At 39.3% G+C, this 12,291-nt stretch overlaps 1 protein-coding gene across 1 annotated transcript in view; it reads right to left on the bottom strand.

The window, feature by feature from the left end:
• The window catches only part of LOC128641079 (FRAS1-related extracellular matrix protein 1-like), a 393,612-nt gene that overhangs the window by 249,116 nt on the left and 132,205 nt on the right, over positions 1 to 12,291 (bottom strand). The window contains exon 19 of the mRNA XM_053693633.1: positions 6,800 to 6,996. Within this exon, the coding sequence (XP_053549608.1) occupies positions 6,800 to 6,996 (197 nt within the window). The remainder of the gene's footprint in view (positions 1 to 6,799; positions 6,997 to 12,291) is intronic.

Raw genomic sequence — 12,291 nt, forward strand, 5'->3', positions numbered from 1 at the left:
TTAAGAACTATTTAATAGTTACCTAGTTAAAATAATAACAAAATTACCTGTAAAATAAATCCTAACCTAAGTTATAATTAAACCTAACACTACCCTATCAATAAATTAATTAAATAAAATACCTACAATTACCTACAATAAAACCTAACACTACACTATCAATAAATAAATTAAATACAATTCCTACAAATAACTACAATTACATAAACTAACTAAAGTACAAAAAATAAAAAAATAAAAAAAATATTTACAAACATAAGAAAAATATTACAATTTTAAACTAATTACACCTACTCTAAGCCCCCTAATAAAATATCAAAGACCCCCAAAATAAAAAAAATGCCCTACCCTATTCTAAATTAATAGAGTTAAAAGCTCTTTTACCTTACCAGCCCTGAACAGGGCCCTTTGCGGGGCATGCCCCAAGAAAATCAGCTCTTTTGCCTGTAAAAAAAAACATACAATACCCCCCCCAACATTACAACCCACCACCCACATACCCCTAATCTAACCCAAACCCCCCTTAAATAAACCTAACACTAAGCCCCTGAAGATCTTCCTACCTTGTCTTCAGCTCAACAGGTATCACCGATCCGTCCTGGCATCCGGTGCTGAAGAGGTCCAGAAGAGGCTCCAAAGTCTTCCTCCTATCCGGCAAGAAGAGGACATCCGGACCGGCAAACATCTTCATCCAAGCGGCATCTTCGATCTTCTTCCATCCGGTGCGGAACGGGTCCATGTTGAAGCAGCCGACGTGGATCCATCCTCTTCTTTCTGCGTCTCCCGACGAATGACGGTTCCTTTAAGGGACGTCATCCAAGATGGCGTCCCTCGAATTCCGATTGGCTGATAGGATTCTATCAGCCAATCGGAATTAAGGTAGGAATATTCTGATTGGCTGATGGAATCAGCCAATCAGAATCAAGTTCAATCCGATTGGCTGATCCAATCAGCCAATCAGATTGAGCTTGCATTCTATTGGCTGTTCCGATCAGCCAATAGAATGCGAGCTCAATCTGATTGGCTGATTGGATCAGCCAATCGGATTGAACTTGATTCTGATTGGCTGATTCCATCAGCCAATCAGAATATTCCTACCTTAATTCCGATTGGCTGATAGAATCCTATCAGCCAATCGGAATTCGAGGGACGCCATCTTGGATGACGTCCCTTAAAGGAACCGTCATTCGTCGGGAGACGCAGAAAGAAGAGGATGGATCCGCGTCGGCTGCTTCAACATGGACCCGTTCCGCACCGGATGGAAGAAGATCGAAGATGCCGCTTGGATGAAGATGTTTGCCGGTCCGGATGTCCTCTTCTTGCCGGATAGGAGGAAGACTTTGGAGCCTCTTCTGGACCTCTTCAGCACCGGATGCCAGGACGGATCGGTGATACCTGTTGAGCTGAAGACAAGGTAGGAAGATCTTCAGGGGCTTAGTGTTAGGTTTATTTAAGGGGGGTTTGGGTTAGATTAGGGGTATGTGGGTGGTGGGTTGTAATGTTGAGGGGGGTATTGTATGTTTTTTTTTACAGGCAAAAGAGCTGATTTTCTTGGGGCATGCCCCTTAAAGGGCCCTGTTCAGGGCTGGTAAGGTAAAAGAGCTTTTAACTCTATTAATTTAGGATAGGGTAGGGCATTTTTTTTTATTTTGGGGGTCTTTGTTATTTTATTAGGGGGCTTAGAGTAGGTGTAATTAGTTTAAAATTGTTGTAATATTTTTCTTATGTTTGTAAATATTTTTTTATTTTTTGTAACTTAGTTCTTTTTTATTTTTTGTGCTTTAGTTAGTTTATGTAATTGTAGTTATTTGTAGGAATTGTATTTAATTTATTTATTGATAGTGTAGTGTTAGGTTTTATTGTAGGTAATTGTAGGTATTTTATTTAATTAATTTATTGATAGGGTAGTGTTAGGTTTAATTATAACAGGTTAGGATTTATTTTACAGGTAATTTTGTTATTATTTTAACTAGGTAACTATTAAATAGTTCTTAACTATTTAATAGCTATTGTACCTGGTTAAAATAATTACAAAGTTGCCTGTAAAATAAATATTAATCCTAAAATAGCTACAATATAATTATAATTTATATTATAGCTATATTAGGATTTATTTTACAGGTAAGTATTTATCTTTAAATAGGAAGAATTTATTTAATAAGAGTTAATTAATTTCGTTAGATTTAAATTATATTTAACTTAGGGGGGTGTTAGTGTTAGGGTTAGACTTAGCTTTAGGGGTTAATACATTTATTATAGTAGCGGTGAGCTCCGGTCGGCAGATTAGGGGTTAATGTTTGAAGTTAGGTGTCGGCGATGTTAGGGAGGGCAGATTAGGGGTTAATAAATATAATATAGGGGTCGGCGGTGTTAGGGGCAGCAGATTAGGGGTACATAGCTATAATGTAGGTGGCAGCGCTTTGCGGTCGGCAGATTAGGGGTTAATTATTGTAGGTAGCTGGCGGCGACGTTGTGGGGGGCAGGTTAGGGGTTACTAAATATAATATAGGGGTCGGCGGTGTTAGGGGCAGCAGATTAGGGGTACATAAGTATAACATAGGTGGCGGTCGGCAGATTAGGGGTTAAAAAAATGTAATCGAGTTGCGGCGATGTGGGGGGACCTCAGTTTAGGGGTACATAGGTACTTTATGGGTGTTAGTGTACTTTAGGGTACAGTAGTTAAGAGCTTTATGAACCGGCGTTAGCCCAGAAAGCTCTTAACTCCTGCTTTTTTTCTGCGGCTGGAGTCTTGTCGTTAGAGCTCTAACGCTCACTTCAGAAACGACTCTAAATACCGGAGTTAGGAAGATCCCATTGAAAAGATAGGATACGCAATTGACGTAAGGGGATCTGCGGTATGGAAAAGTCGCGGCTGAAAAGTGAGCGTTAGACCCTATTTTGAGTGACTCCAAATACCGGCGGTAGCCTAAAACCAGCGTTAGGAGCCTCTAACGCTGGTTTTCACGGCTACCGCCAAACTCTAAATCTAGGCCTTAGGGTTTATTTTATAGGTAAATATTTAGATTTAAATAGGAATATTTTAGTTTATAATATGAATTAGATTTATTTAATAAGAATTTAGTTAGGGGTGTTAGGGTTAGATAGAGTTAATATAGTTTATATAAATACTATAGTAACTATATTAACTATATTAACCCTAATATAATTAGGGTTAATATAGTTAATATATATAATGTAATAACTATATTAACTATAATATACTTAGGGTTAATATAGATAATATAGCTGGCGGCGGGGTAGGTAGATTAAATTAGGGGTTAATAATTTTAATATAGATGGCGGCGGTGTAAGGGGTTCACATTAGGGGATAGATCAGTTAGATGGTGGCGGTTTTAGGGGCTCACAGTAGGGGGTTAGTTTATGTAGATGGCGACGGTTTAGGGGTTAAATACTTTATTATGGATTGCGGCGGGGGATCGCGGTTGACAGGGAGATAGACATTGCGCATGCGTTAGGTGTTAGGTTTATTTTAGCAGATCGCGGTTGACAGGGAGATAGACATTGTGCATGCGTTAGGTGTTAGGTTTATTTTAGCAGATCGCGGTTGACAGGGAGATAGACATTGCGCATGCGTTAGGTGTTAGGTTTATTTTAGCAGCCAGTTTAGGGAGTTACGGGGCTCCAATAGTCAGCGTAAGGCTTCTTACGGCTGCTTTTTGTGGCGAGGTGAAAATGGAGTAAGATTTCTCCATTTTCGCCACGTAAGTCCTTACGCTGTATATTGGATACCAAACTGCGCGGGTTTGGTATACCTGCCTATGGCCCAAAAAACTACGGGCGACGGCAGAAATATACGCGCGTAACTTCTAGGTTACGCCGTATATAGGATACCAAACCCGCGCAAATATTGGCGTCGCCGACTTTTGCGGGCGACGATTTTTATCGGATCGACCCCCTAATGTATGGAGAATAATAAAGGGTTCCAGCTTAATCCAATATTGGAATGGCTGTTTTTACAGCTGTAAAAATAAATCATGACTATAATCTTCAAATCACTGGCAAAAAATGCAGGAGGAAAGAGTTTTTCTGAGAAACAGAAAATCTGTCTAACAGGACAGAATTTGATGCTGGGGGCTACTACATTCAGAAATAATTTGAGAAATGATTAAATTACATAAATGCAGATAACTCAGATATGCTAGGAACAGGAAGACAAATAATATAAAGCGACATTCTACATAATATTATACAGGTCGTGTCTACCCATACACCATTATAAAAATGGCTGCAATTTCCAAGCTGTTTAAAAGAAAAGATCACCTTTTTTACCACTAATTCTGATCTTGGAGCATATGTAGCTATTTCATATTAGATAGTTGAAGTAAACTAGAAATTTGTTTAAAATTAAATGGCCAGTCTAAATCAAGGATTCTTAATTTAACTTTACTGTCTCCTTAAAACCACCACTTATACTGAAAATATGAATACTTTTAAATTTTATAAAGAAAAGCTATGTAAACAAGAATCAGCAGTAGTCCAGTGGGGGTTGGGAAAGACAGGTACTAACAGTATCAGCCTTTGGGGCGATTTATCATTGTCTGTCCGACATGATCCGCTCTCGGCATTTAACATTGCACAAGAAGTTCTGGTGAACTGCTTGTGCAATGCTTTCCCCTGCAGATTTACGGCCAACCGGTCGATAGCAGGGGGTGTCAATCAACCCGATTGTATAGGATCGGGCGGATTGATGTCTGCAGCCTCAGAGGTAACGGACCAGTTAAGGAGCAGCAGTCTTAAGACCGCTGCTTCTTAAAGGGACACTGAACCCAATTTTTTTTCTTTTGTGATTCCGATAGAGCATGCAATTTTAAGCAACTTTCTAATTTATAAAATTTTCTTCATTCTCTTGGTATCTTTATTTGAAAAACAAGAATGTAAGTTTAGATGCCGGCCCATTTTTGAATAACAACCTGGGTTGTTCTTGCTGATTGGTGGATAAATTCACCCACCAATAAACAAGTGCTGTCCAGACTGGCTCCTTAGCTTAGATGCCTTCTTTTTCAAATAAAGATAGCAAGAGAACAAAGAAAAATTGATAATAGAAGTAAATTAGAAAGTTGCCTAAAATTGCTGCTCTATCTGAATCACAACAGAAACAAATTGGGTTCAGTGTCCCTTTAGCTGCTGTTTCCGGTGAGCCTGAAGGCTCGCGCAAAAACAGGGGCATCAGGGGCCATTCTTCCCTTGATAAATTGGCCCCTTTGTGTACAGATGAAGGGGCATATTTAGCAATGTGCAAGTGGACACGATACAGAGTAGCGTATCATGTCAGCTGCACATCGCTGTCGGCATTTATCATTGCACCAGCAGTTCTTGTAAACTGCTGGTGCAATGGCGCCCCCTGCAGATTTGCGACCAATCGATCTCTAGCAGGGGAGGTCAATCAACCCGATCGTATTCTGCCGCCTCAGAGCAGGCGGACAAGTTATAGAGCAGCGGTCTAGATAACTTGAAGGCTCGCTGGAAACAAGGGGCCTCAAGCTCCATACGGAGCGATAAATATGTCCCAAAGAGAGAAGATAAGGAGGCATATGTCTATAGATAAAGAGATAATATAAACATTTCTGCTCTTTCTGCAAGCTCGGCCCATTTAAGGGCTAGATTACAAGTGGAACGCTATTTAACACTCCCACTTGAGCGTTTACTTCTCTAGAAATAAGCTTCTTGCACCATAACCTATTCCCCCATACAGTTCAATGGAACAAAAAAAGTGGAGGGAAAAAAACTACTCTAGCGCAAACCCAATCGCATATTCTCAAGTACGCTAACTCGACATGAAAATATGAATATTTCTTATTCCAATGTTCTTCACAAACAAGAATATGTTCTGTTTATCATAAATACATATTTCTATATTTTGGTACAATATATATCTATACCTTTATATTCACATGATTATACGTATATAGGCGTAGATATATACAGATATATATGTGAATATCTATTAAAAATACTTAGAACATATTCCCCTATGTGCAGAACATTGTAATGTGAAATATTTACAGTAAATACACAGTATAACACTTTATTAAATATAAATGTAGCCACCAATCAGCAAGAGCTACCCAGGGTGCTGAACCAAAAATGGGCCAGCTCCTAAGCTTACATTCCAGCTTTTTCAAAAAATAAATATACCAAGAGAACAAGGAAAAAATTGATAATAGGAGTAAATTAGAAAGTTGCCTAAAATTCCATGCTCTATCTGAATCATGAAAGAAAACATGTGGGTTTAGTATCCCTTTAAAGGATCATTAAATACAGTAGAATTGTATAATGAGCAAATCCATTATTAAAAAGATATAATAACACAGTCTGAATTTCACATTTGAATTAGATTTTTTTCTGACAAACTTCAAAGTTACTGCAATTTCTTTGCACCCTGTATCATGTGACAGTCATCAGCCAATAATACATAACATATATGTATATACGGTAAACTCATGCACATGCTCGGTAGGAGGCGGTGTGCATGAGTTTACCGTATATAAAGTGTGCATATAAAAATATTGTGCACCTTTTAATAATGGAAGAAAATTGGAAAGTTTTTAAAATTCCATGTTCTTTAGGAATCGTGAAAGTTTAATTTTTACTTTAGTGTCCCTTAAAGGTTAGAGTTTAGTGTTAGGTTTGGAGTTAGGGCTAGTGTTAGGACTAGAGGTAGGATTAGAGAAGGGGTTAGGGATAGGATTATGCTTAGAGCTAGGGTGAGAATTAGGACTAGTTTTAGGGCCTGATTAAATATTTGTTATAAATAACGTGTAATAAAATATAAATATACCGTAATGTTCTTCACATGTAGCTGAGGTTTCTCATCATTGGTGGGTTTAATAACAATGTAAAATGGCATGGGCATGGACTTTTGTAGACCATCCGTGATCGACACCATGAAGAAGTCTGCTGTTGGTTCCACAAGCTCATGTTTCGACTGGACATAACTGACATATCCAGAGCTTACATTCCCAAGACTAAAAAGACCTTAAGAAAAAAAAAATTATCTTTAGTTTTATTTGAAAGGTAACATTGATACATGTATAAAATGGTGTTATATACCACAAAAACTAATTTGTTACATGGCAAACAAACAGAACCTTAAAAATAAACAAATCTATTAATAGCACAGTTAATTCTTTACAATTGGCATATTTCTCATAGTTTCAGTAGACTAAGCTATTTTCCCAAAATTTTATGCTTGAAGAAATCTATGTAGGTTGTTTATGTGATGGAAAAGCCAAGTCTGAGTGTTCAAGGCAGAGTCAGGATAGCCCAAGGTTTGCGGCTTGGAAAGAATAGAAGTGGTTTGGAAGATATGAGACCAAGGTTTTGTTTATTTTGGGGGAGGATTGAGCAGTTGATGGGGGTTCACAAGATGTAGTGATGTTGGAAAATGGATCAATTAGGGTAGCTGTTATACGAAGGTTAAATTATCTGATAGCTTCCAGCAATGCCTGACAAAGAAACATATAGTTGACAAATATTAGAATGTAATCTAAGTACACTAATGTCCCGTTATAGAAACATAGAATCTGATAGTACATAAGAACCAAAAAGTCAAGTCTTCCCATATTACATGTTACTTTTTCTTAGGCATGTCCCAGACATTATTGAATTCTTTTACAGTCCTTGGGCTCTATTTAACAAGCTCCGTATGGAGCTTGATGGCCCCTGTCTTCAGACTTGCCATAAACAGCAGTTATGAAGCAGCGGTCACAAAGACCGCTGCTCCATAACCTGTCCGCCTGCTCTGAGCAGGCGGACACACATCGCCACAATACAACCCGATCGAGTACGAATGGGTTGATTGACACTCCCCTGCTGGTGGCCCATTGGCCGTGAGTCTGTAGGGGGCGGCGTTGCACCAGCAGCTCTTGTGAGCTGCTGGTGCAATGCTGAAGCGTATTGCTCGCCGTATTCAGCAAGGTCTGGCGGACCTGATCCGCAGTGTCGGATCAGGTCCGCCAGACCTTGATAAATATGCCCCCATGTGTTTGCCACCTGTATTGTAAGTTTATTCCATTAATCCACCACCTCATATTTCTCCTGAATATGCTACTCTCTAACTTAAGATTGTGACTGGTATTTCTCTTTTTGTGGAAAATGCTTTCAGTTTCCACTTTATTAAGTCCGACTCCCTTCATATATTTGAAGGTTTCTACCATGTCTTTTCCTTCTCTTCTCTAAACTATACAAGTTTAGATCATTGAGTCTATCTTTGTAGACTTTATATTTTAGACCACATAACATCTTAGTAGCCCTCCTTTCTACATTTTCTAGTTTAATTATATCCTTCTAAAGATTTGGTCTCCAGAACTGTATATAATATTCTAGATAAGGCCTAACCAGTGATCTTTAACGTGGCAGAAGAACCTTGCTATTTCTGCTGCAAATACCTCTTCCAATGCAACCAAGTATCCAACTGGCCTTACTGGCTGCTCTGCTGCATTGTCTACTAAATTTTAAATCATATGAAATAATAATTCCCAAGTCCTATTATTATTATTGGTTATTTGTAGAGCACCAACAGATTCCGCAGCGCTATAAACATAGGTGGAATACAAGGAAACATAGGGATCTAACGGGAAGAGGGCCCTGCCAAAATTCGCACTGTTGTAGTCAGCTCTTAAGAAGGTGATCTACAAACAGCTGGGCTCTTAGGCTTACATGCTAAGGGGGTTAAAGGGGATAGCAATGGAGGAGAGGAACTGGTATATGAAAAGTTAGTGTAGTTTGTATGCATCCCTGAACAGTAGAGTCATTAGGGAGTGCTTGAAGCTTTCAAAACTAGGGGAGAGTCTTGTGGAGTGAGGCAGAGAGTTCCACAAGATGGGAGCCAGTCTGGAGAAGTCCTGTAAATGGGAGTGTGAGGAGGTAACAAGAGAGGAGGCGAGTAGGAGGTCATGAGCAGAGCGAAGGGGACAGGAGGGAGAGTATCTGGAGACAAGGTCCTATTCCTTTTTAGTTACAGTCAGTAATGTACAATTGAATCTGTAATTGACCAGCATTCTACCCACTTACCAATCTTAGCATCTACTCCAAGGCAATACATTTTGTGAATGTTTGTTGTGTGGGACAGTGTCTGATAAGATCTTCCAGCAGTGAACCCATGCTGTCCTTTGTCTTCTGTTTGTCTGAAGGTAAGACACAAGTCTTACCTTTAAAAGAGTTTCCATTAATTTCCCTGCAATTGACGTTAAATGGACTGGCCTATAGTTAGCAGAATGTTTCCTACTTCCCTTTTTTATGAAGAGGGACAACATTAGCAATTTCACAGTCTTCGGGAACAACTCCTGGTAGATATGTTTTTTAATAAGATGTGTTGCTATAAATCTCAGGAATTGTGCTCAGTTTGCTTTATGAATATATATTTGCAATTTAACATAAGCATATATTTATCTGGCTTTTAACATAAAAAAAACCTAACACTACAAAAAAATTAAAAACCTAAATTAAAAATGTAAAAAAAACTAATACTACGAAAAAATTAAAAAAATCTAAGATTACAAAAAAATAATAAACAATAAAATTACAAAAAAATAAAAAAACTCTAAGATTACAAAAAATAATAAACACTAAAATTACAACAAATAAAAAACTCTCGGCTAGATTTAGAGTTTTGTCGGTAACGACCCGCGTAACTAACTCTGGCTTTTTTCCCCCCGCACCTTTTAAATACCGCTGGTATTTAGAGTTCACAGAATGGCTGCGTTAGGCTCCAAAAAGGGAGCGTAGAGCATAATTTACCGCCACTGCAACTCACAATACCAGCGGTGCTTACGGACGCGGCCAGCTTCAAAAACGTGCTCGTGCACGATTCCCCCATAGGAAACAATGGGGCCGTTTGAGCTGAAAAAAAACCTAACACCTGCAAAAAAACAGTGTTCAGCTCCTAACGCAGCCCCATTGTTTCCTATGGGGAAACACTTCCTAAGTCTGCACCTAACACCCTAACATGTACCCCGAGTCTAAACACCCCTAGCCTTACACTTATTAACCCCTAATCTGCCGCCCCCACTATCGCTGACCCCTGCATATTTTTTTAACCCCTAATCTGCCGCTCCGTACACCGCCGCCACCTACGTTATCCCTATGTACCCCTAATCTGCTGCCCCTAACACCGCTGACCCCTATATTATATTTATTAACCCCTAATCTGCCGCCCCCAACGTCACCTCCACCTACCTACACTTATTAACCCCTAATCTGCCGACCGGACCTCACCGCTACTCTAATAAAGTTATTAACCCCTAACGCCAAGTCTAACCCTAACACTAACACCCCCCTAAGTTAAATATAATTTAAATCTAACGAAATAAATTAACTCTTATTAAATAAATTAATCCTATTTAAAGCTAAATACTTACCTGTAAAATAAACCCTAATATAGCTACAATATAAATAATAATTATATTGTAGCTATTTTAGGATTAATATTTATTTTACAGGCAACTTTGTATATATTTTAACTAGGTACAATAGCTATTAAATAGTTAAGAACTATTTAATAGTTAACTAGTTAAAATAATTACAAAATTACCTGTAAAATAAATCCTAACCTAAGTTACAATTAAACCTAACACTACACTATCAATAAATTAATTAAATAAATTACCTACAATTATCTACAATTAAACCTAACACTACACTATCAATAAATTAATTAAATACAAATAAATACACTAACTAAAGTACAAAAAATAAAAAAAGAACTAAGTTACAAAAAATAAAAAAATATTTACAAACATTAGAAAAATATTACAACAATTTTAAGATAATTACACCTATTCTAAGCCCCCTAATAAAATAACAAAGCCCCCCAAAATAAAAAAAATGCCCTACCCTATTCTAAAATAAAGATAGAAAAGCTCTTTTACCTTACCAGCCCTTAAAAGGGTCTTTTGCGGGGCATGCCCCAAAGAATTCTGCTCTTTTGCCTGTAAAAAAAACATACAATACCCCCCCAACATTACAACCCACCACCCACATACCCCTAATCTAACCCAAACCCCCCATAAATAAACCTAACACTAAGCCCCTGAAGATCTTCCTACCTTATCTTCACCACGCCGGGTATCACCGATCGGTCCAGAAGAGGCTCCAAAGTCTTGATCCAAGCCCAAGCGGGGGCTGAAGACGTCCATCATCGGGCTGAAGTCTTGATCCAAGCGGCGGCTGAAGAGGTCCATCATCGGGCAGAAGTCTTCATCCTATCCGGGCAGAAGAGGAGATCCGGACCGGTAGACATCTTCATCCAAGCGGCATCTTCTTCCATCCGACGACGAGCGGCTCCATCTTCCAGACCTCCGGCGCGGATCCATCCTCTTCTTCCGACGTCCTAACACAGAATGAAGGTTCCTTTAAGGGACGTCATCCAAGATGGCGTCCCTCGAATTCCGATTGGCTGATAGGATTCTATCAGCCAATTGGAATTAAGGTAGGAAAATTCTGATTGGCTGATGGAATCAGCCAATCAGATTCAAGTTCAATCCGATTGGCTGATCCAATCAGCCAATCAGATTGAGCTCGCATTCAATTGGCTGATCGGAACAACCAATAGAATGCGAGCTCAATCTGATTGGCTGATTGGATCAGCCAATCAGATTGAACTTGAATTTTCCTACCTTCATTCTGTGTTAGGACGTCGGAAGAAGAGGATGGATCCGCGCCTGAGATCTGGAAGATGGAGCCGCTCGTCATCGGATGGAAGAAGATAGAAGATGCCGCTTGGATGAAGATGTCTACCGGTCCGGATCTCCTCTTCTGCCCGGATAGGATGAAGACTTCTGCCCGATGATGGACCTCTTCAGCCGCCGCTTGGATCAAGACTTCAGCCCGATAATGGACCTCTTCAGCCCCCGCTTGGGCTTGGATCAAGACTTCGGAGCCTCTTCTGGACCGATCTGTGATACCCGGCGTGGTGAAGATAAGGTAGGAAGATCTTCAGGGGCTTAGTGTTAGGTTTATTTAAGGGGGGTTTGGGTTAGATTAGGGGTATGTTAGAAAGATCCCATTGAAAAGATAGGATACGCAAATGGCATAGGGGGATCTGCGGTATGGAAAAGTCGCGGCTGGAAAGTGAGCATTAGACCCTTTCCTGACTGACTCTAAATACCAGCGGTAGCCCAAAACCAGCGTTAGGAGCCCCTAACGCTGGTTTTGACGGCTAACGCCAAACTCTATATCTAGGCGTCTATGATTACAAAAAATAATAAACAAAATGATTAGAAATAAAAACAATTACACCTAATCTAATAGCCCTATATCAGCCAATAGGAT

This window comes from Bombina bombina, chromosome 10 (assembly GCF_027579735.1).
Source record: "Bombina bombina isolate aBomBom1 chromosome 10, aBomBom1.pri, whole genome shotgun sequence".
NCBI classification, from domain to species: domain Eukaryota; kingdom Metazoa; phylum Chordata; class Amphibia; order Anura; family Bombinatoridae; genus Bombina; species Bombina bombina.